Source organism: Cryphonectria parasitica (assembly GCF_011745365.1).
Source record: "Cryphonectria parasitica EP155 unplaced genomic scaffold M406scaffold_8, whole genome shotgun sequence".
NCBI classification, from domain to species: domain Eukaryota; kingdom Fungi; phylum Ascomycota; class Sordariomycetes; order Diaporthales; family Cryphonectriaceae; genus Cryphonectria; species Cryphonectria parasitica.
Genome location: NW_024468916.1, coordinates 2,966,019 through 2,988,717, shown reverse-complemented (window position 1 = coordinate 2,988,717; position 22,699 = coordinate 2,966,019). Strand labels below are relative to the sequence as shown.

The window sequence follows — 22,699 nt, the reverse complement described above, 5'->3', positions numbered from 1 at the left end:
TGCAGACATCAGAGTCGACCCATTCTGGAGGCTGTCGCAAAGGATTATTAGCGCCACGATGAAGACCAGACTGTTCGGCCTGCTAACATACCGCACTGCTGTCTATCATGCTGCTAGACACAGAAACTTTGGGAGGAAACTGGAAACCTTCTCGTTGCAGTGTTTTGTACACCTCGTTGATGTAGTTGAGCTCATACCGGCCCTCGGTAGCAGCTGCCCATGACTGAATGTATTCGAGAATCTTGGAGCGGACATCGTGGTTGACAGCGGCAGGCCCGACGGCCTTGAGAAGGGAAACAAGGTTGTCCATAAACTCTTTCGAGGCGATCTCGGTTAGGAAGTGATGGCCTCCATTCTTGACGCATGTATCTGTAAGCTGTTTGGGGAGTCAGAACAATGACGTCTCCAAGATGCGTCAACGAGGTGGACAGGATGGAGCCATACGTTCAGAGCGCTCAGCTGAGTATTAGGGTTCTTGTCGCCGATGCGCTTCTTCAGGGAGCGCATAGCATCTTTTGGGGGTACTGTTTTGGACCTGATGACATCGGAGATCTCGAGGTTCAGGGCTATATCTTCGCTGTGCCACAGTATTGCGTCAATAACCATCTCCTCTCATTCTCCCTCGATCTCGCTCTCCCATCTGCCACAGCTTGCCAGGAGCGGTGGACTCCATGCTTACAGACTGCTGCTCGTTGCTTTTGCGATCTGCTCGTCCAAGGCGGAACCCGCCGAGGAGGACCACCATCCCATCATGTTGAAGCGATGTAGCTGTTGTAGATGTGGTTGTGGCTGTTGCTATCGTGAGTTGGCGCGATGCGATCTGGGTTGCCGCAGCGGTCGCGGAATCGCAGGATGGTCGGGGTTAACGGGGAGAAGAAGAGAGGTCTGAGTGCAGTGCTCAACCATGCGCCGGATTCGTAAATCAAAATGGTTGTGTCATAAGATCGAGTGTTACGTTGGGGTGCCAGTGGCGTGTATGTTGGAGGGAGACGTTGTTGTTGTCATAGGTCTGAAATGTAAGTAGTATGGGCTGGCAGCTTGCTGGGACCTGAGCACTGATGTCTCGAACACTGGTCATTGTATCAGGTAGTAAAGTTGCCTGCCTGAACCATGGCACGCAACAAGCTTACGTCGGTGGCCCCAGAGTGGAGCTACAATGTATAGTAAGCAATTCTGACACCTCCAGCCTGGCACGGCAAGCCTGGGGCGGACTAGAAGACCCCTGGGGACAAGCTAAATGCATCAGCATTTGACTACTAATAAACTAACTGACTGGTCATGTCAACATTTCCATTCCTTTGTGAAGTACCTTTCATTGAGCGTCAAATTATGTGATGGTGTGGACATTTTAGTTGCTGTACGGGGATCCAATCACATGTTCTTCAGCCAGTGAATGTTCCATGCAGGAGTGTTTGAGAGTTAGGCACCGCCCAGGCCAGTGCATTTGAAGCAGAAAGAAACATGGATTTCCTCTTTTCTTCTACTCGCTCTCTTTGAGAAGTGGGAGTTCTCATAGGCCGACTATAATACATCGTCGTGACAATGTATGAGCCTCCTCCCCAATTACGAGTAGAACCACAGTCCTCTATACCTAACAAGACAAAAAGAAATGTGAAGAACTGGAGCTAAGAGAACAACAGAAAAAGAACTTAGTATGCAAACTGCGAAGGAGAGCTCAGAAAATCAAAAGTTGCGATAGGATTTTCGAGTTCCAGCAGAGATTGCACAGAGAGAGCCTATAACAATCGAGAAATTGTAGTATAGCCCACCCCTCCCAGATAATACATATCTACCTGATGATACCAAAATAGACATGAACCTAAATTTCATCGAAAGGTGCAATATGTAACAAATTGTGGGTATATGCAATGGATAAAACTTGCAACTACAGACTAAATAAGGAATATCTCCTCCGTCTCGGCCGCCCCGGAGAGAGCCTCTCCATCCATAATACCTTGGACGTAGGCGTAACCGACAAGAGTATAAGTGTTCCGGCCTGGTGCTCGGCGCAGGATGAAGGGGAACCGCCCACCATATAGTACCGCAACAACATCTCCAATCATTGTGTTCGCTGGGCCCAGCCCGAAGTCTCCCTGGCCCGCTGAAAACAGCCTTCTACCCCTGACTCCGTGTCCCAGCAATCCATTTCTATACTCCCGCTCACAGACCACTCGATCTGAAGAGCGTGCTCGTCTCCATTTCAGATCGTCTTTCTCGTCTGGCCGGATATCGCACGTAAGCAGACGCCAGAAGTCATTTGAGACATGTTCACTGTTTCCCCCTTTTGCAAGCAATGTCTTCAAATTTCCTTCGAGACGCTTCGGCCCCGTCTTGACTCGTATGACCGGCTCATCGATGCGCGGTTCCATCACGCTATATGTGGTCCGAACTTCATCAACAATGACACCCAACAGACGGAGCATGCTGTTTGGCCACATCTCCACCAAGAGAGATCTGCCAGAAGAGGCATTAAATAATTCCCAGGACATGATGAAACTGAGCTCGTTATAGAAATGCAACTGGGACCCGACGCCTGCCTCCCAATCTGGCACCCATGATGGGAGAGGGGCGCCTCGTCCATACTCGGTCGTCCTCACTAGAGGGAGGAGGTCTTGTTTAGTATGAATGTACCTCGAGACGATTTTCGCGTTGGTGTCAGTATCAAGTGCTAATGGCATATGATGGATGATTCCCAGAGCAGGCCACATGTCCTGAGGATCTTTGCAATTCAGATCCTGGAAGGCGGTGAGCATAAATCGGTAGCTGTAAGACCGTGTCCCAGTCCGGAAACGGTAGAGTCGCACTGCCGTCTGCATGAAAGGTATCAGAACGTCAAAGTGAAGGCCGTCGGATCGGCGGCGCCATGTTCTTTGGCGCAGGAATCGCCTCAACCTCAACGCATTCGCTCCAACCGTGTGTAGGCTCATGCTCATTGGACCGCAGAGCAAAACGGACCAACCGGCCAAGAGGGCACCCAGAACAGTCCGCAGCTGCTTCCACCAGGCAAGACCCATAAGTTTGCCCAGTGCTTCTTGAGACTTCCAGCTGATGTAAAACCCGGGCTCGTCTGGGTTCCTGGAGAGTTTGGTTGAATAATCAAGTGCAGCGGTGCCCAGATTTTCGAGAAGTTCAAATGCCAGACGAGCATCTTGCAACGAGATGGTGACCTCTGGATCGATATTTCGTGAAAGTTGACGAGGAGATGTATGCTGGAATGAGAAAGTCCACGAGCCAGATGAGGGCTCGGATCCCTCATCAACGTTGCCCAGCCAGATCAAGCAACGTGCACTTTGCTTGTAAACCTTGGCTAACAACCTTACTTGATGGAATTTTTCATCAACGTCGTCTTGATTGATACAGACTTCATCAACCCATAGCGATCTTGCCCTGTCCTCATATCTCAACCTTCGCAGGATATGTGCCAGGTTTCTTCCAACTGGCCAGGGTTGGCCGTTGAGCAATATGAATTTGCGGGGTTCGTCGTTTCCCCACACATATGATAGTGCCTCGAAAGGCAGGGTGGTGTCCATAGAAAGCGTTATTGTTTCCAAATTACAGCGAATAGCCTCATTGAAAGAGCCCGGGAGCAGGTGAATGAAGCGAATCTGTGATCTGGAGCCATTTAATCCAGCATAAACTGGCGTGATAGTCGGCAAGGCCTGGGTCATTTTCTTGAGTACCTGTGTCGCAGGCACAATGAAGGCCGTCCGGCTTTCAATGCTAACAGCAACAATGTGACCGTATATCCGACTGGTTTGACGGTCCCGAACAAGGGCACCGGAGTCTCCATGCTGGACGTCTGTCTCGAATATGACAGAGTAGACCTCCTGAAAGGCGTTCCCGTACGGAAAGCGGATGTAAGATGGGCGACCACTCAACTCTCCTAGCATCGTCCGACCTGAACCCAAACAGGCCTCGACTTTAGTGTACCCGGTCTCAATATCAGCCACCGTGCCCTCCTCCAAAACGGGGAGGTTGTAAGGAGGCACCTCTATGTCCGAGAGATCGAGCAGTGCGAAGTCCATCTCAGATGAAACAAAGAAAACTTGTTGGCCGAGATTAACATATGGTGTCTCCGTTTGTTGTTCCCTCTGACCGCCTTCATGTTGAACATGTGTGTTTGCCAGCTCTGTCTCAGAGTTGAGGGAAGAACTATCGCTCGAGGACTCCAACTCGGCCATCTCGGTGTCCTCATGCAGAGACGGAGGGCTCGATCCTGCTGAACTTGCGACCTGGAAGTTCTCAGTTTCGTCTCCGGAATCATAGACCGAGCCATGTTCACTGACTGGCCCCAAGCTGCCTGCGCCCCTTGCGTTCAGTGATGGCTCGAGCAGGCTGCTGTCTCGCCGCGGTAGCAGCATATGAGCGGCAGTGAAGTATAAGCGGGCGCGGCCATAAAGCACCACGGCTCCGATAGTCGAATGGTTCTCGTAGGCATCAATACTGCCTGACTTGTACTTGAAAATATGCGCAGCTTCTCCAATACCCCATTGAAGAGAAGCCGAGGCATCACCCGTAGCCATCGGGCCTCCGCCCGCGAGTTCTGGGCTGGGCGTATGAGGAGGGTATGCCCAATGCCCTGCTTTCAAGCCCGATTCCTTCAACAGCCCACTCTCCTTCACCAGCTTCAAAGCCGCCTTTCTCGCTCCTTTGCAGCTGTCAAGGGACGAGAACATGATGTATGGCGCAGAAGCTCCTGGATTCCGTTCGGCTCCCAGCATGAATATATCCATTTTAATAGAGTCGCAGTTTGGTACACGGTTCCCAGAGGACAGTAAAAGCCTGCCAATTTCCGGGACAAGCTCTTCGAAGGCCTTGCGGGCTGGGCTGCCCTCCTTCGCTTCCCAGTAATGTTTTTCCATGGCGAGAAATCCCTTAGTCTTGATTTTGATGACACCTCGATGTTCACCTGCCGATGATGCAGGATCCGGCCACATTTTGGTCATGCCGTAGGCTCATTTCTGGTCATGAGATGAGAAATGCGGCGTGAGACGACTTGCCTCAAGCCATGGTTCAAGCGCGTACGAGATCGACCGTTGGCAAAACGAAAGCCGCCCATGAGGGCCAGTGGAGGGTAAGTCAATGCTTGAGTACAAAGACAGACCTAAGAGAGAGGCGGCACAGAGCGACGGCCAGCACAATTCAGTCAAATGGAGAGCGTGGAAGTGGCAGGCACTAAGTGCAGCACAGCTGAAGGTGGCTGGATCGGACCGCAGCAATGAGGGGAAATCAGGGCTCGCCAGTAGCAGAAGTGATGTGATGTAATGGTGGCTGACGTGCGGCGGAGCGCTGTCTGATGCAGATATTGGCGCCCAAGCTCGAAGCGCGGCTTGCTATTCGTCCATCTGCACACGAATTTCTCCAGGAGGCCGTGTAGCCTGGATTCTTTCCATTTCATTAAAAGATACCAAAGATACCATACGTTCATACAAGGCTCCCTCCCTTCATCTCTACACAAGTATGCGGTGTGTACGTTTCATACCGTCCGGCGACGCGTGACCATGGCTGCCACAACATGGATCCTCTCATCTCCTCTGCCTACTGCAATCCAACTTGACATTGCTCAATCTTTTTGGTGCAGCACAGATAATAACTTGGAGTCTTTCTTCATCTACTATACTGACCAATGCAAGATTGTTTACTATGCCTTCGATTGCAAGATTCCTCTCAAGACACACGACGAGATCACATTTATCGCGAAGCTCCTACGCAAGGATCTCTCCCGTTCATACTTCCTTGACTTGCTTCAAACCCGCAGCCCTGGCTACAATGTGGAGGCCGTGGGCGGTGCTATAGATCTGGTGGTCCGCTTGATGACAATGATGGACGTTGGTCGGTTTCCGCCTACGTCGTTCAGTGGCCGCCATAGCATTACCTGGGATAATGGCACACTCAAAGACTTTCTCCATGAAAAACTCCCGAAACAAACTCGGAGAAGCCATGACGGTATCAGGCTCGACACTTCATTAACAGTCAGGCATCTGGATCGGATAGGCGGCCTCAGTGTCAAGCTGACAACGAACCTGGCCGACCATCTGTTACTACGCCCAGAGAAGGACGAGGTTTTCGTATTCCACCACGCATCGTTCCTTCTGAGTCAGAAAGGGTGAGTGAAATGTTTTCCTTCTCTTTCTTTTCCTTATTGCTCTATCGACCTCGTAGTCTCTAGTGTTAATATGACATTCAAGTGATCTATTTCCTGCTGGTCTCGTGGAAGAAACACTTAGCACCCTGGCACTACTCTTCCCCAAGGGTGACGTGGAAGTGCAGAAGTGGTACGACAGGCAGGGAAATGACAACTTGCTGGACAGGGCTGTACTCTCTTGTGATCAGAGACATCGCGACATCGAAGACTTTCAATATTGGCATGACCCCCTTGTGACACTCTTGCAGAGGTTTGAGCATCCTCGACATATCAACTTGAGAAGAGCCTGGTTTGATAGGCGAGATGGTGCTCACTGGTATTCTCTCTGGGCGGCTATCACACTTACCGTCTTCTTTGGGCTGCTGCAGAGCATCGAAGGGGGAATTCAAACATATCGATCATACATGTCTAACTGATGCGGTGGCGGTTGTCTATGGGAAGGACCCAAACTTGGAGCCAATGCCCATGATTTGCAGTTTCGTTGTCATCTGCCTATTCCGTTCCTGGGAAGCGTATTGGTACATGATGGAAATGGCGCAATGATTAGTTGGGGGAAATAAAAGGTCACTGTCGAGTTCAATGTGCAAGGTCATCAAGGCTTTCAGTATAGTATGATGATACCATGATCAATTCAAATCAGCTAGAGTAGCTCTTCTTTCAAAGTTATGAATTCTATCTTAACGCGCATCACTTCGTAGTTGTGCCAACATACGCATGCACCCAGTGGCCATGATAATAATGACTTTCTCCCCCTTTGCTTTATCTTTCCTCTCACGTTTCTTAGAATCAAATAACAGTCAAGATGCTGCATCGAAGCCTAAGTACTTACCTACTAACTTACGACTACTCGATTGATTAGCAAACAGCTTGATAACTGGTCAAGAAGCATTTCAAATCTCAGGATATCATGACCACAAGCACTGAGGCTTCTCAAAACAATACTCGTTACAGCAGCCATGTACAGCTGCGATATAAACGGCTCTGCCAGAAATCCATGTCATGATCAGAATATCACTGAAGAGGGTGACAATTTGAGCTGGCCGTATTTTTCAGCATAGCAGAAATCAAGCTGTCACTTTATTCTATTGGATATCATACCCACTCAGTCACTTGAACCCCCTCCATCGAGCCTACAACCGCGCAATACCTACACAGATACACAAAAGGCCTAGCCTTCCCTACTTCCACACGCTGGCCGTCTCGACGCCCTTGCTCTTCCCCTCCTGATACGTATCCGACAGCTCCCCATAAAGCCCCTTCACCCTCGCAATCTCTCCCCGCCACCTCTCCCTCTCCGCCCCGTCCTCGACCTGCTCGACCAGCTCCGCCAGGCTGCCCGCGCAAAAGAACTTGTTGCGCCGGTTATACAGCGCCCGCCCGCCCAGCGCCTCGTCCGTCTCGCCCTCGGCGCGCACCCGAAACACCTCCTGCAGGATATCGATGTCGTACGGGATGGCAAACAGGTCGCGCGAGTCCTCGTAGGTGAAGAGGTAGTAGAACTCGCGGAAGCCGGCCCAGGTGATGCCGCTCAGGCACAGCGAGCAGGGCTCGTGGGTGGCGAAGAAGATGCAGTCTTTTGTCTCGGGCCGGGGCACGTCTGCGCTTTCCCGTTGTCGTCCTCCTTCTCCTCCTAGGCCTCCTGGCTTCGTGAAGAACTCTTGGATGCAGTTGATCTCGCCGTGCAGGAGGGGCGACACGCGCTCGTTGTTGGTGGCGACGGTGTGGGGCTGCAGGTCGGCGCGGCGGAGGATGGCGGCGCCGAAGAGCTTGCAGCCCGAGGTGACGCCCTGGCGGGTGAGAGGGATGATGTGCTCTTCTGTGGTGGTGAGAATGGCGCGGAGGAGGGCCGAGGGGTCGGTTTTGGTGATGGTGCTGGTGGCCATGCTGGAAGGACACAATGGGTCGGTGCGCTTGATTGTTCAGTTCTAGATCAGATGCTTATGGACTTGGGCTAACGTCCAGAGTGTAAGGAGCATGCATGAGGTATGAGAGCATGTTTAGATCGTCACGGCATATATGATATGTTGACATATATGGTTCTAAATTTATGTGATAAGGAGGAGCAACTAAACAAGCGCCGGCGTGAGCCGTCAAGATACCAGGCCGGTCGCGGGGCCGGGGCCAGCCGTTGGGCCGGCGACCTCCGTCAGGACCGTTCCCGGAGGAGACTAAACAACAACAAGCTTTAGCCAGATAATGAAGACATAGATTCACAGTCTTCAGGGTGGATTGTTCTTCCTCTTTTTCTTTGGATAATCACGTCAAGACCATCCCCCAACTCGATCAGCAAAGCGATCCATCTCCCTTTCTCGTCATGGCAATTTTGATTCCGGAGACAGGCTATATTGTCTCGTCCCAATCTGGAACGGAGTCGAGCATTTACAATCCATAGTACACATGCAAGTGTGGCACGGCATGGCAGGACAGAGCAAGTTGTGTAAGTAATGACTACGGTGCTGCTGCTATACAGTAATAGAAACAGTACTAGTAGGACTATACTATGGTAAGCATTTCTGCAATGCATGTACCCATGGAGTAAGTGAAGTACAGGGCAAGAGGGGGCGTGTCTCGATCAAAAAAAAAAAAAAACCTTAGCTAGCTTCTTGCAATCCTGCAGTGGTTGCGTGCCTACGTAGGTAAGCAAGCAGTACACCCTCTTCTCCCCCATCCAGATGGGTTGTCTTGCCTGTCTGGGCCCCTTTTCTTATTGGCTGTCCATCCCACAACCCCGGAAGCGGGGGAAGACCGAAGAGCCAAAGATAGGACTCGGCGTGTAACCTGCCCTAGGACACCCCGCCTCACACGCACAACCTGCTGACCTCACAGTCCGGGAAACCGAGCAGCGCACTCGGGCGGCACAGCATCGTTTGTCCGAGTAGGGGGGTTGGCGTGTGGGAAGACCAAAAAGAAATGTCAGCACATGTGTGGATGAACCCTCCGTCAGCAGCAATTCCCAGCTTCGAGAAAAAGGAAAGGAAGTGATCGCAGGCTGCTATTGGTGTCCTTTGCTTCACAGCTGTCGGCCCGTCTTTGTTGTGGTGGCAGCCTTCAGCCAGCCCCCCGCCTCGTGATCAGGGTTCGGATCGCTAAATGATGAGACCACTCTGAGTCACCTCTCGGGCGAGTTTGACGGGATTGCAAGGTCGGCGATGTTTGGGTTTTCTCTTCTTTCTTTCCTCCTTTTTCATCTTGTCTACTTTTGGGTAGGTGTGAGTCTATCAACGCAGAAAGCACGCAAGAATAATGTGCAAAGGTATAGAGATCTGTACAATGGATTATGGTTGAAATGCACAGGTTGCAGCACATGATAGCTGTTGATACTGCTGGGCGAGATCCCTGGTCGGGAAATCGGCCGGGATAGCGGCACGGGATAGGCCTTGACCCCCGCAGGCCAGCACGCCAGGCACCCGGGCACAGCGGGGCTTGAAGGGAACAGCATGTTGGAACCCCGCAGCGGGCAGGTCAGCCACTGATTGGGCCCTCTAGCCAGTGAGCACCCACTGTAAGCGCCTGGAACCACACCTGCGTGATAGCTGCCATCCCCCCTAACCCGACATGGCCCATGCCACCTGCAGCACTAGTAAGAGTGCCACTCAAATGCTACCGTCCACCCACCCACCCCACTGCCAACTCCCACACCAGAAGACCTGTGCCATGACCGACTCAGGATATATCTATAAAAAAAAAAGATCAAAAAACATAAGCCGAACCTGATATGTGGCACCAGTGCTACCCTCGTGCTCCTCTTCCTCCAGCAAGCTGCGGCTGAGAATCTTGCCTCCTCCTCGTGGGCTTCACACTTTGATCCTGTTGATACCCTCCTGTTGGGGCTGTGGGCGGATAGTAGTGGTGTTGGTGGTGGTGGTGATCATACCGATGATCAGAATGGTCTTTGTTGCGGATTGGCCCTATCTAGGATTCATTTGGACTCAGTACAAGAATGTGGTCCAAGAATCTACGCGCCAGCCAGCCTATTTATCTAGTCATTGTTGATAATCACACGACTTATCCATCACATCGCACCGTACAGAGCCTAATAGATCAGCACCCCGCAAGCCGTGTTGAGAAGCGTCTGCTGTGTCACCACATCCGACCGGTGAGGTGAACAGGGCAGCAGGTGAGTTCAGAAAGGCTGTACCCGACTGGACGCTGTAGTATGCTGCACGATCATGCACGAGACAGTCAGCACATTAGGCATAGTAAATTGTGAAGCACAATGCGCCTTGTAAGGCTCTGATAACAAGATGGATGAGGCTCTTGATACCGACGGGGCGAGGGAGAGTGGGGGAAGCAGAGCCACCTGCAGCCCTGCCTGTGATTCCTTATCTCATCTTCCTGCATCCACTGGCGGCCCCCAGACTCTGTAGAAACAGCACTTTCTCTCGAGGCTCTGTCGCACCAGAGTGGGCATCTGACCTGAACTGCACTGCGCGCACACACGCACACACACGCACACACACGCACACCTCCGACTAGCCATCCATCCACCCACCCACCCACCCCAAAGAACATGCACACAGAGAACTGCGATCTACGCCCTTCCTCCTACATTCCTGGCAGCCTAGATGTACCTGCGAGGCCTGGGCAGGGAGTGCGTGTATCATATCGATCCTGCGCCTGGCTGCTTAAGGATGTGCTTGGGTTCCGGCAGAAGTGGCTTGTTTTACCGTCTCAACCTCCTCCCCCATTCCCACCCTCTCTTCTTGATTGCCCTCTCTCAGCACTCGGGGGATGCTATTCTACACTTCTGTCTCATGTGAATCACAGTGTTGGCAGTCCGATCCGATGTTATACAGTAGATAGCAAGGATGAACAACTCAAAAGACAGACAGCAGAGGGGCAACAGCAAGTTCAGCCCTGCAAGCGGGTCCAAGAAGCACGCCAGGCACGTCAACGCGCAGATCCGTCCGTCGCGCGGCCCATTCTCACGGCCTAGAGAGCCTCCTACACGTGCGTGACGTGAGAGGGAGAGAGAGGGAGAGAAGCTAAGATGCCTCGCAGGTTACTAACCGGATAGACCTAACGCATGTCTCAAGGGAACGGAGGCGCACCAGAAACCCAAAAAAAAAAAAAAAAAAAAAAAGGGGGGGGGGGGGGGAAAGATCCTGGCCCCACTCCCTTTCCTGGATCCTGCAGAGGGCTGAAAGGCAATCATGATGATGATGATGATGATGATGACTGCATCTCTTCCTTCTTATAGCATGCATCCTGGGTAATATATGTATGTACTTAGCCTTCTGGAATGCTGACGGCGTGCATGCACATGTGTACAGGCTCCGGCCCTTTCTGCTGCGGCCGCTGAATTAAAGTTGGGTCGAGCGGGAAGCCGGCCCCCATCAGGAGCAGGGAGGGGAGGGGGATGGGTGTGTGATGGCCTATTCGTTTGTGCCCTTGTGTTGAGCGCATCGTTGGACGTTTGACCGTTGGAAGGATGAGGTAGATGAAGAGAAGGATGAGACGCACATACATACAACACTCTCACAATCTCACACGGCACGGCGCGGGGGTCCAAGTCTGAGGGAAGCGAGTGGAACCAGGATTTTTTGTTCAGGTGATGGCTTCTCACTACGCCTCTTTGGGCGCGGAAATGCAGTCACCCGGGAGAGGCTACATCTGGAATAATGAGGGGTGTTTCTTTTGCGACGGATTCACGGGACAAATTGGCACCCAACGAGGCTGGCTTTTTTTCAGCTCGGAGCTGCGGCTTGCCGTCTCTTGTGCTAGAAAAATGTAAATCCACCAGGAAAGGAAAAGAAGATTGACGAATCACTACGATTTGCAGCTTGAGTCCTTTTTTCTTCTTCTTTTGTACTATGCACCAACTAGACCAAGTATCATCATTCATATCTCCCGAAGCAGAAAAGAACTGGGACCAGTGCGCCGCCAAACAAAATTAGGGGGTGTGATCATCACCAATACTTTTGGCGGCGGCGACGGACCTGCTCACGCCGGGTTACAAAGAATCTTTGCTTTCATCCTCCTGACTGGCTGGCCAACTGGCCCGGGGCTGAATGTGATTTCTCGGAAAGGGACAACGGCACAGCGGAGGGAAGAAAGCGGGTTTCAGTGCAGGCAGGCGGCAACTCGTTGCGTCCACTCCCCCTCCATCTCGCTTTTGTGCAAGTACAACTGCGTGCTCGTTCTCCTCCAGGCCAGGGCTCTCTTCACTGCATCGTCCAGCCTGCTGTGAGTATTGCGCACTGTGTTGTACAAGAATTTCAGGTGCTGCGTGAAGAACGAATAATAGTCGTATTAGTTGATAAATGAGGTCGGAGTAAGAAGTGCTGAGATACTGCGTTGTCTTTGTTTGGTTTGAGAACTACGGCCGCGACTTAATTACCCGTTCTAGTGGGACGATCCAGAATAGCTTGTCATGTTTTACCCAGGATATTTGCATTGAAGGACCTCGTTTCCAGTAAAAGTAATTCATCTTGAGCGTTGCAAGTCATTTGATAGTAGACAACAGAGAAAAGAACTGGGTATCCAAACACACAAGAAAGAGAAAAAAAAGGTTACATAACACATCATCCATCGTAACAAACCGGTGCGTGTCAAATCTCCTCCACCACCACCACCAATACCACCACCACCACCACCATGAACCCCCTAATTATACGCCGCCTCCAGCCTCTCGATGCGCGCAGCCCTGCTCTCACGCTGCTTCTTGCGCTTCCCCGTCTCGCTCAGGTCATTCCCGCGGCTGTCCTCCCGATACAGATTATACTCCTCCCCATCCAGATGCGCGTCCCCCTCCGCATACTCGTCCGCCGCGGGCCGAGGCGCCGTCGTAGACGTGAACCTCACAGGAACGCCGTTCTCCTCCTCCTGCTGTCCCCGCGCCTGCCCATCATTAAACTCAAGAATATCACTGTCGTGCAGCGACCGCACCTCGCCCCACTGCTGCTCCAAGGGCTCCCGCCGCGTGGTGTAGTCCGCCGGCTGCTGATGCGCCGGCAACAGATCCGGGTTCGCCGGCGCGCCGCCCCAGTGGTTCTCGCCTCCTCGCCGCCGGAACGCACTAAAGAACCCTCCCGGTGGCGGCGCGTCGCGGCGCTGTGCAGGCGCGAAGCCTTCTTCGTAGTACTTGGGCGCGGCGGCGTACCGGCCGTCTGCATCACGGAGGGGCCTGGACGCCCGGCGCCGGCCGCGGTTCATGCCGAACTCGAGCAGGATGGACAGCGGGAGCGAGACGGCCGCGGCGCACGCAGCAGCCAGACAGGCCGTCTCCATGCGGCACGCGACGCCGTACGTGGGCAGGCGCACGACGGCGCTCCCTGCGGACGACGAGGGCGTGGCAGATGCGGAGCCGGAGCCGTAGGGGCTGTCGACGCCCGAGGAGCCGCTGCAGGAGCTGGCGCCGGCGCGGTTGGCCACGGCGACGTAGATGTAGGCGGCTGTGAGGCCGAGGTCGATGAGCATGGCGATGAACGAGGTCGCGGCGTGGCCTGCGCAGCACCAGACCAGGAGCACGCCGGCCACGGCGTAGAGGGTCGCGGCGGCCGAGATGCCCTCGATGGCCTTGACGCTCGTGGGCAGCGTGAGTTCGTGGTCGAGCATGGTGGCGAGGAAGTACGAGTAGATGCCGAGGATCACGGCGGCGCACGCCAGCTGGAGGCCACGGAAGAGCCACTGGAGGCACTTTAGGCCTGCGACGCCGGATCGTGAGGCCATGTTGGTGGTGGAGGTAGAGGTGGAGGTTGATGCTTGATTGTAGGTCTCTGTCCTGTTTAGTCAATTGCCCTCTTGGTGTTGCAGTTCAAGTGAGTGTCATATCATTCCATATTGGAAAGATATGGTCACAAGAACAACAGTTGAACAGTTGTCCATGGGCACAGGGCAACCAGTATGTCGGCAGCATAGTGTACATAACGTGGCCTACAAACTCTATTGTGTGGTACAGCATTGTATGTGATGTTCATGCGATGACGTCGAATTCACATTCAGAGACCTTGTTTGGGTGACGAAACCCCCCTCCCAGGACCCTTGAGATGGACGGTCGTGGGGGGAGGGGATCTCGTTTCGGATTTCTGGTCATGCTATGTCATCGCCAGGGGGGATCGACCCATATAACACGCAATTCTATTGCGAACCACCCTGGCAAACAATAACCAATCTCACTCATTTGTCCACGTGGGAAGAGGGACAAAAAAAAAAGTAAAAAAGGGACAGCACTCATCCGGTGCGCACATGACAGTAATCAGGTTCGTGATCTGTACAGTGAATCAGTGAATACTTACAATAAGTACAGTCACTCCATGTGAGGAGATACTCTAGATCGCATGCACTTTGTGTCTGCATGCTTCTGTGTCGTTAAATTGCAGGCTTGACCAGCCCACACAATTTACCACCCACCTACCACCCCTCGTCCCTCTTAAGATGGTTCTCACTCAGAGGCACAGACTGTGGATCAACGAGGTGCATAGCGAGGGTGCATATGATTTCAGTGTATTGCTGGTTTAGATTATTGTTCTATTCATTCTTACAGGAGCATCTAGATAGTTGAGCCGGTCCTTCTCGCTTTTCATCGAATAAAAATGAACCCACGACTATTGACTTTGGTAGTCATTTCGTATTCAGCCACTGGGCTTTTTCTCCCGAGACTGCTGTTACATGGCTGGAGCACCAGAGAAAGTTTGGCACAACTGTTGAGATCCCGAGACGAGACTGTCTTGTATTCTCGTGGGAGTAGCAATCAGTCGGAACGATTCATGAGTTCTGGGATGATGATGATGGTGATGATGAAGATGACGAGCTTGACAGGTTACCGTATCCTGCCATGATGTCCACTATAATGCATACTAGTGCGCGTGCTGAGCAATATGCAAGGCCCTGCCGGCCTCGTACGACTATATTCCAACTATTGCAGAAGGCGAGTGAGGAGAGCAGGCCTCCAGCATCCAGACCCCGACATGGTCAGTCAGGCAGCAAATAACACGAGACTCTATAGTAAGACATTGCAAAGAAGATTCAATCAATCATTAAAAGTCAATATATTGATTGGTTGTAACCTATCTGACATCTCGTATACAGACACTGACGACCACCCACAGCAGACGGGGCCCAGGCCAGGGCAGGGTATATAGCATACTGTAGCGATAGCATGTGTATTCAGGTTGGGTGGGGTGGGCCTGCTTGGGGGCGTGTACTGTGCTGCCCAGAGGAGGCACAGGGGGTCGACCCACTAAGAACCAGGCCCTGATCGACATGCCAGAACTGCATAGTACCCCTGGGAAAAGCGTGCATTACGGTCTGCGGGCCGTGTGGGTCAATGTCTCTCATTCTCCCGGGTCTATCGATGATGGGTGATACACATGAACGCCGGGGAAGAGGGAAGATGGCAGGGTTATGCATGGTTCAGCTCGCTAACTCTGCCATTCTTTTCTTTTTCCTTTTTCCTTAGACGTAGCTTTCTTTCTTCTCTAGCCTCAGGGGCAGGACCTGAACCGCGTGGCGCCCAACCTCAAAAAGTACGTACTATGATCCAACATTGAAGTCCAATAACATCTCGATCCCCCTTTCTACCTCCATGAGCCAACCATGGTGTTCTTTTTCCTCCTTTTACTACCAAGAAAAATAAAAATAAAAATAAAAACAGAAAAATTACATCACACACCTGAATAGAAGAAGGAAAAAAAATCTGACATTTCAATTTCCCAATCCCGGCCACCCCAGCACACATCCCCGAACCTGCCAGATAAGTAACGGCAGTACCATAGTACTAGACAGCATCCTAAATGCTGCCAACGGTACATCATCATCATTCACATACTAAATCCTTCAACGAACACACGCCCCCCCCCCCCCCCCGGCCTTCTTTCCATCCTCCGGGCCGCAAAACCCCTTGATCCCTTCTCTTCTTCCCCTCCTTTCATTACTTCCCGTTGGTGTCCAAGAAAGAACACGAACTCTGGGAAATTGAAATGCAACACGGAATCTTACAAGTGAGAGGGTTTTACCCCCCCCCCCTCCTACCATAATGATTGAAACACCCCCCTCCCCATACCCCGAGACGCCATGACAGGGACTGAAGAAATTTTTGTTTGTGTGGTATTTTGTCTTTGAATTTTGCTTTTTGTTTTTAGTTTATTTAAATTGTGCGTTGCTTACTACTGGTGGTGGTGCAAAATTTATAGTAATCGAAGATATGAAGTGTCGGATGGTTTCATGCCCAACGGGATTGATTCATCATGTTGGGCTGCAGTGCAATGATGAGACAGTCAAACAGTCAAAGAGTCACCAGACCCATCTATCCAGGCCTGGACCCTTATCTTACACAGCCTCACAGCACGAATCGTTCCCATTACCGCTTGTCTCGTCTTCCTGTGCCCGGCGTGGTCAGTCACTGCGTCCGTCATTCATCAATGTCCCAAAACCTTGGGTTGCACGAGAACGGAGATACGGCAAGTAACAAGTGGAACAGAAACTCGTGTGTGCTAGGGTTACCCAACAATCTCGAATCGAAATGAATACCTAGAAATTGTGTACTCGTGATTGCTATTCTTCTGGTATAGGCCCAGACAGACACTTTAGGAGAGGCATCATCTTTTTGTCCCTGTCAATGCACAGCCCACCGAGATAGCTAGAGCGAGGGGCTTTGAATGATTCGAGTGCAGAACGGAACACGAGACCAAGTAAATGAACGCCTGGTATTTTGTTGATTGATTTCCCATAATAAAAAAGCATTATTTAACCGCTATACATTCCATTACATTCTTGACATCCAGGCTTGTTGTACCATCATACCGCGGCCTCCCGCTTTAGATAAGCAAACAATAGGTGGAAAAATTCTGTATCCTGTACATTCCATTGCCGAGTCATACCCAAATCAAAAACTTTTTATATTCCTGACAAAATAATAATATTCAACTCTGTGCTCGTCCGTTGAAAAGGGACGGTTGCTGTCGCCTGCTTCTGGTCGTGTGTTTGTTGGTCGCGTGAAGCGTGTTGATACATGCGACGTTTGGAGGGGGAGGGAGGATATTGAAGGAAAAAAAAGATCCCTGGGTATCATTGTAAAATAGAAAAGAGACCAGAAAGATGACAGCCACCGCGAGACGTGAGTCTCTGGGTATTGTTGTATGACCAAGAGGGAAACCCGTGACCCAAAGGAAAACCCCGTTGATCAAAGAAAGAGATGGTATCGTACAGCGCCGCTCCGACATTGGTTTTTCCCCCTTCCGTTTGTCTTGATATTTCTCTCTTCCTTTTTTTTTTTTTTGTTGTGTTTTTATGTGTTCTTGTCTGTCTTGCAGTTTGGTTGTGATGATGATGATGATGATGATGATGATGATGATGGCTATTTGAGGTGATGTGTTGATTTACTGCTCGGGATGTCTGAGGACGTCCTCACAGTTGGCATCGAAGCGCAGGTTCCAGAGCCGGACCGACTGCATGAACTTTTCCGTCTTGTTAAGCTCGCGGTCCCTGCCGAAGAGGGTCTGCACAAACTCGATGCCGGACCGCTGACCAAGCTGGGCGTCCTTCTTGCTACCGGCTGTGAGCATGGGCTTCTCGCACAGCTTGAGCAGCTTCTGGAGCTTGTCTGTAAGGCGCTGGCCGGACGAGATGAAGCCCTCGAACATTTCCTTGTTGTCCTGGGTCCGGATGCGGGGGACAGCCTCGGTGGCGCGCTTGATCTTGCCGGCGAGCTGGATGAGGAGGAGCCAGAGCTCTCCGGCCACCTCAGAGATGGGGGTCGACGAGCCGCGCGAGTACACAGTCCAGTCGTACACCCACTTGCCCAGGCTGTTTGCATCAAAAACAGAGCCGAGCAGGAGGATGGGCTCCTCTGTCGGGTCCCAGTTCTTCAGCGAGTAGCCCTTGGGAATTCCCCAGTTCGTGGCGTCGGCCTCCGTGGCCTTCCTGGTGGCAGGCGGGGCCTTGTGTTGGTGGGGGCCAGAAGGCCGAGCGGTCTGAGGCCGCTGCGGCATGGACTGAGAAGCACGGCGGGCGTGGGCGGCAGGGCGACGCGGCTCCTCGTAGTATCGCGTCTCGCGTCTGTCAAAATCATCATAACGGGGGGGTGAGGTCTGTGCATAGTAGCGGTGATCAGTTCCACGCCCACGATCGTTCTCATACACGTAATAAAAGCCTTCCTCGCCCCTCCTGTTGCTTCTGCCGCTGCTGTGCCGCTTCGACTTCGACTTGGCTGGTATCACATAAGTGATACCGTTGACCTCGACGTACTCGTCCTCGTCGGACTCCCCATATGGATCTGAGGGCCTCGAGTAGGAGGAATAGGAACCCCGACGGTCGCGGGTTGGGCGTGACCCAGAAAATGATTTCTTTCGCGATGATCGCGTGGCACTCACATTGGCCGTGGCAGCGTTGGTCGAGTAGTGGCCCTCGCTGTTGTACCGCGGGGAGAAGGCGGCTGGCCGCGGGCTGGGATAGTCGTTCACGCCGCAGCTGACGTGCCGGAAGTGTGCTCGGGTCTGAGGCCGTTGCGGTGTGGACGCATAGTAATAGACCGGGCCCCGAGGTGAAGGCGTTGGCGTCGCGAACTGGTCCTTTTCGTAGTAATACTCCGCACCGGGAGTCGACCCGTAAGGAGATTGTCCGTTCATTGTTCCTGGCTCTTGCGATGCCTTGCTAACATGCGATGCAATGCAATCCGGGCCAGCTCAGCCTCGCCAGGTACACGCGCCTTAAGATTGCCTGCGTGTCCGATTGTGAAGACTCAGGTTTGTTGATTGACCTGGGAAGAAGAAAAGAGAAAAAGAAGATACAAGGCGCCTATGACGGGACGCAGAAGAGAAGTGACACCGTCACCTTTCTATGTAGTCGGTAGGAAATGGGGGGGAAAACCGTCTTCTGGCAGCACACATGTCAAGGTCTTGTTGGTGTTGAGATGGGTCGAGGGGGTTGAAAGAACATCAAAGAACGCGGGACGCCTCTGATGGTAGCTTCTGGAAGAGACTGGGGCAATCGAATGATTCCAGTCTCTCAAAAATGGTGCGTGTTCAAGAGCAGTGCCGGACGTCGTAGTAGTGTGGACGTTGACGCAGAAGAAGAATTATATCCGAGTAAGTGGGCTGTATTGCCTTGTCGCAACAGAAGCAGAAACGCGAAAAGCAGTGGTTGGAGAGAAAAGGTGTGCGTCAAGGCCTTATGAATAGTAATTCCTTGGTTTTCCAGACCGAGCCAGGGGGGTGGGGGGGGTTGGTTCTGATGTGACCCCCAGCAGAGAAAAGGATCGCACGGATTCAATTGTCCGCGCTAAGCAGGGGATAAATAGTGATGAGTGCAAATTGGGTTCCGGGGCCTCGTGGGAGCAGTGGTAGTGGAGGTGATGGTGGGGGGGGTGTCTCTAGAAGAGACTTGGGTACTTGGGTACCAGGACTGGATGCAGAGTGCGCCACCCGCCCGCTGCCTCTCGTACCACACTGTTGGGTACAGGCACAGACCAGTGATCCAAAGTGCGAACAACGAGCCACGGCTGTTCTCACACCGTCGGCGACTCTGCTGTCTCTGACCCTCCGGTTTGTCCGGGGCCGAATCGGGAATACTCCAATCGATGACCGCAGTGCCACGGTGGTGGTGGTGGTGGCAGCTCAGGCTGAGCTGCAGGAAAGCAGTATGCAGTGAGGTGAGTCGGCTCCTGAAAATAGAAACAGAAAGAGGCTGCGCAACACACCCAGATGCTTAGCTGCAGCGCTCGCCGTGAGACCTTGGATTCTGGCTTCTTCTGATCCCGCAAAAGAGAGGACAGACTGTATCGCAAGCTCTCGGTAGATCTACCCTCGTTCTAGAAAAGAAAAAGAAAGAAAAAAAAAATCGTAGGTTGGTGTGGGCTGGGTTAAGCCGTTGCATGAACATCGTCCGACTCAGGGGACCAGGTAAGCGAGATTGCTTTGAACACAACGACTGGGGGCCGGCTTCTCAACACGCGACGACTGGGTTTGTGTGGAAAACAATGGAAGAGACACAGAGAAAAAATTTTCGTCTTCCTTGTCGTTCTTCCCCGGACTGCAAATCCAATTTCGATATCAGAAGCCCATGCTCGTGGCGTCAGTGCGTTTGAGTTATCGACTCATAGCAGGGCATTGCCTCCTTCGCGGGACTCGGGGACTGGTGGATAGAGGGGCCGTACCCAAGCTAACTGCGTCTCCACAACAGAGTCGATAGAGTCTCCGGAAGGCCTGGGCCGGGAGAATCGGTCAACGGCACCCCTGTCGAACGTGATATTGGTCGGTGAACGACAGTGTCGGTCAGAAGGGAAGGAATATAAGAGGTTGTCGGACAGGCAGGGAGATTTTGTCTCTATTGCCACTCTCTCGAGGGCCAGGCAGACAAGACTATGAGACACCTCAGGTAGCTGGCAGCGTCCAGGTTGCAGTCGCAGGATGACGCAGACGGCTTGCTTTTGGGTGAAGAAGAAGGCCCGTTTGGGTGGCCGGTGTTGATGCCTTCTGCCGCGAGATAAGCATCCGCGCCTGGGTGCAACCTCGCGACCTGCAACAAGCCGAGGAACACTGGTGCGCCTCCTCCGTATCGCAATATGTTGACTGCACCGAGTACTGTACGGGTCCGCCAGGTAGAGAGGCCGTGTGCCACGGGGCTGTGGGTAGTCGCAGGTCACATGCACGAGCAGCAGGCGACCTGCAATGAATGGCTGGACCACGCTGGGCCTGTGAGCTCTGGCCAAGGCTTGGCAGCTCAGCTTTTATGGACAGCAGCCGAGGGAGAGACTTGCTGTTGTGTTGTTGTCGTCGTTGATGTCGTCGTCGTCGTCGTCGTCGATACGCAGCCAGCAGGACTGTGCAGATAACGATAACGAGTAGGAGTCTGGCCGCCGATATATAGATAAATACACAGCTGTTTGTGGATGACTATTGAACAGATGGGGGGCGAGAGATGGTTCAGGCAAACGAGGCGACAAAGAAGGACAGACACGTGCAAGATTGCAAGGCGGGTCGTGACTCTTGAAGGGAGTGATTTTGATATGTACTTAGGTAGCCTCTTGAATACGCGTCCCAGCGACAGCCAGGGATTGATGGTGGCGATGTTAGGAGAGAGAACAAGAGAGCGAGATCGAGATGATATTCCCCAGTGAATAAATGTGAGGATGACGAAGAAGGAGAAAGGGGACAGAAGAGATGCGCGTTGTGATGGGAGAAGGAAAGAATCGGCAGGAGTTCACCAGCCCGTTTTCACGGGAGGGAGTCACACTGTGGATAATGGCAGGTGGTAGAGGCCCTGTGCACTGTGCCCTGTGCCCTTGTGCCTGGTGCCCTTTGTTGCAGAGGAAGGAGCAAGTCGTCCACCCCTCATTACCCCCTCTTTTCCATTTCTATTACTCGATATCGCTTGCCTCAGGTGCCTAAGGAATGATAAAAATGTGAACACCGTTGCCGACCGAAGGTGTGCCAGGTGATGTGGTCTTTGCCAATCTCCTGCCTCTTACGCCCTCCCTCACCACGGCCGCCCACCCCACCTTTGCATCCCTCTTTAGCCAATGCTCGAAAGAGGAAAGACAAAAACGTGTGAGTAGCACGACCCAACCACAGTGAATCCCAACCACACATCTGCACGTTTTTTGCACATCCTGCAAGATTGTCAGATCCGCGACCCAAGGGACAAGTTGACGTGCTAAGCCTGTTGGCGTCAGAGAATCATCATCACATGCCCTCAACACGTCGATGCACCACACACATAAACCAGGCTGAAGGCTGCATACGTGGCCAGATACAACACATCTGATCTGGATTGGGCGAGGAAGAAAGTCACGACTGACGATAAAGGGGGCCTCGACCAAAAGAACTCATCGATAGCCATATTGCCATCGGCCATCGTCATCATCTTCAGCCTGGCTCACTACGCGGTGCACGCTCAATCGATCGACGCCAGAGGTTAGCTGGTTGGCTGGCAGGCTGGGCCGCTATAGCCACTAAACGCTGGACAGTTGAAAAACAAAGTTCCTCTCAAAAGGGGCACCAGCCTACCCCTGCCGATCTGAAGTGTAAGACATAGCAGCAAGCAAACGGCCGATCTGTCTATCCTTTGACCTCCGGCGGCGAGGGGATGATCAGCAGGGCATCGTCCCAACTTTGGTATGGCCATTTTGTCATCGTCACACAGAAGCGCGCCACTACATGTGGATGTCGTCTGCTATTATACAGTACGATAAGCGGTACAGACGCCGCCCCAGGAGGCCCCTACCGTGACAGTGCAGCCCACAACTAGCAGCTAAGGAACTGCGAGATGACCTGCATGAAAACGCTGGAGCTCTCCCGGGCCCTGAAAAGACTCTACCAGGACTGTCCAGCGCTTTTAGGTACCTCTACAATGAGCCCCAACAAATTTCAATTTCTGAGGAAAAGACAAAGAGGGAGGAGAGAAAATTGCACTTTATTTTTTTCCCTCCTAGCAATGCAGCTATGGTGTCGCGTACATGAGAAGCCGAACAGAACATCTCTGCGTACACAAACCCCTGGCTACAAATTCACATGGCGATGAACTGAGTCTAACTTAGCAAGTATATGCTAACCAATATGCGAAATAGCGGCGCCCCTGAGCCAGTGGCGAACCTGATTCACTCCGCCTCTGCGTGGC

At 52.5% G+C, this 22,699-nt stretch overlaps 8 protein-coding genes across 8 annotated transcripts; 2 read left to right on the top strand and 6 right to left on the bottom strand.

Moving 5' to 3' along the window:
• Positions 1–1,855: 1,855 nt before the first annotated feature.
• On the bottom strand, positions 1,856–3,169 carry M406DRAFT_104393 (uncharacterized protein). Its single transcript, XM_040915098.1, has one exon. It carries the CDS (start codon positions 3,012–3,014, stop codon positions 1,893–1,895), a length of 1,122 nt encoding a protein of 373 aa, XP_040772962.1. The 5' UTR covers positions 3,015–3,169; the 3' UTR covers positions 1,856–1,892.
• Positions 3,170–3,242: 73 nt separating this feature from the next.
• On the bottom strand, positions 3,243–3,668 carry M406DRAFT_266759 (HET-domain-containing protein; the record flags this gene model as incomplete). The annotated part of the gene is made up of 1 exon (XM_040917824.1): positions 3,243–3,668. A coding segment is annotated over one exon (426 nt), but the record flags the coding sequence as incomplete, so codon positions are not given.
• Positions 3,669–3,671: 3 nt separating this feature from the next.
• On the bottom strand, positions 3,672–3,926 carry M406DRAFT_224388 (uncharacterized protein; the record flags this gene model as incomplete). The annotated part of the gene is made up of 1 exon (XM_040915685.1): positions 3,672–3,926. A coding segment is annotated over one exon (255 nt), but the record flags the coding sequence as incomplete, so codon positions are not given.
• Positions 3,927–5,501: 1,575 nt separating this feature from the next.
• On the top strand, positions 5,502–6,561 carry M406DRAFT_265359 (uncharacterized protein; the record flags this gene model as incomplete). Its single annotated transcript, XM_040917727.1, has 2 exons — positions 5,502–6,106; positions 6,189–6,561. The coding sequence occupies 2 exons, from the start codon at positions 5,502–5,504 to the stop codon at positions 6,559–6,561; spliced, it is 978 nt and encodes a 325-aa protein (XP_040772959.1).
• A 762-nt stretch (positions 6,562–7,323) lies between these two features.
• On the bottom strand, positions 7,324–8,028 carry M406DRAFT_334020 (cytidine/deoxycytidylate deaminase family protein; the record flags this gene model as incomplete). The annotated part of the gene is made up of 1 exon (XM_040920893.1): positions 7,324–8,028. One exon carries the CDS (start codon positions 8,026–8,028, stop codon positions 7,324–7,326), a length of 705 nt encoding a protein of 234 aa, XP_040772958.1.
• A 5,242-nt stretch (positions 8,029–13,270) lies between these two features.
• Positions 13,271–14,139, bottom strand: M406DRAFT_85089 (uncharacterized protein; the record flags this gene model as incomplete). Its single annotated transcript, XM_040926055.1, has 1 exon — positions 13,271–14,139. A coding segment is annotated over exon 1 (546 nt), but the record flags the coding sequence as incomplete, so codon positions are not given.
• A 2,850-nt stretch (positions 14,140–16,989) lies between these two features.
• On the bottom strand, positions 16,990–18,711 carry M406DRAFT_295706 (uncharacterized protein; the record flags this gene model as incomplete). The annotated part of the gene is made up of 2 exons (XM_040919206.1): positions 16,990–18,135; positions 18,457–18,711. The coding sequence occupies 2 exons, from the start codon at positions 18,709–18,711 to the stop codon at positions 17,464–17,466; spliced, it is 927 nt and encodes a 308-aa protein (XP_040772956.1). The 3' UTR covers positions 16,990–17,463.
• Positions 18,712–21,324: 2,613 nt separating this feature from the next.
• M406DRAFT_334017 (uncharacterized protein) lies at positions 21,325–22,103 on the top strand (the record flags this gene model as incomplete). The annotated part of the gene is made up of 4 exons (XM_040920892.1): positions 21,325–21,463; positions 21,600–21,630; positions 21,809–21,996; positions 22,063–22,103. 4 exons carry the CDS (start codon positions 21,325–21,327, stop codon positions 22,101–22,103), a joined length of 399 nt encoding a protein of 132 aa, XP_040772955.1.
• Positions 22,104–22,699: the final 596 nt, after the last annotated feature.

Coding starts and splice junctions, on each gene's coding strand:
- M406DRAFT_104393 (XM_040915098.1), bottom strand. CDS start 3,014: ATGGGTCTTGCCTGGTGGAAGCAGCTGCGGACTGTTCTGGGTGCCCTC.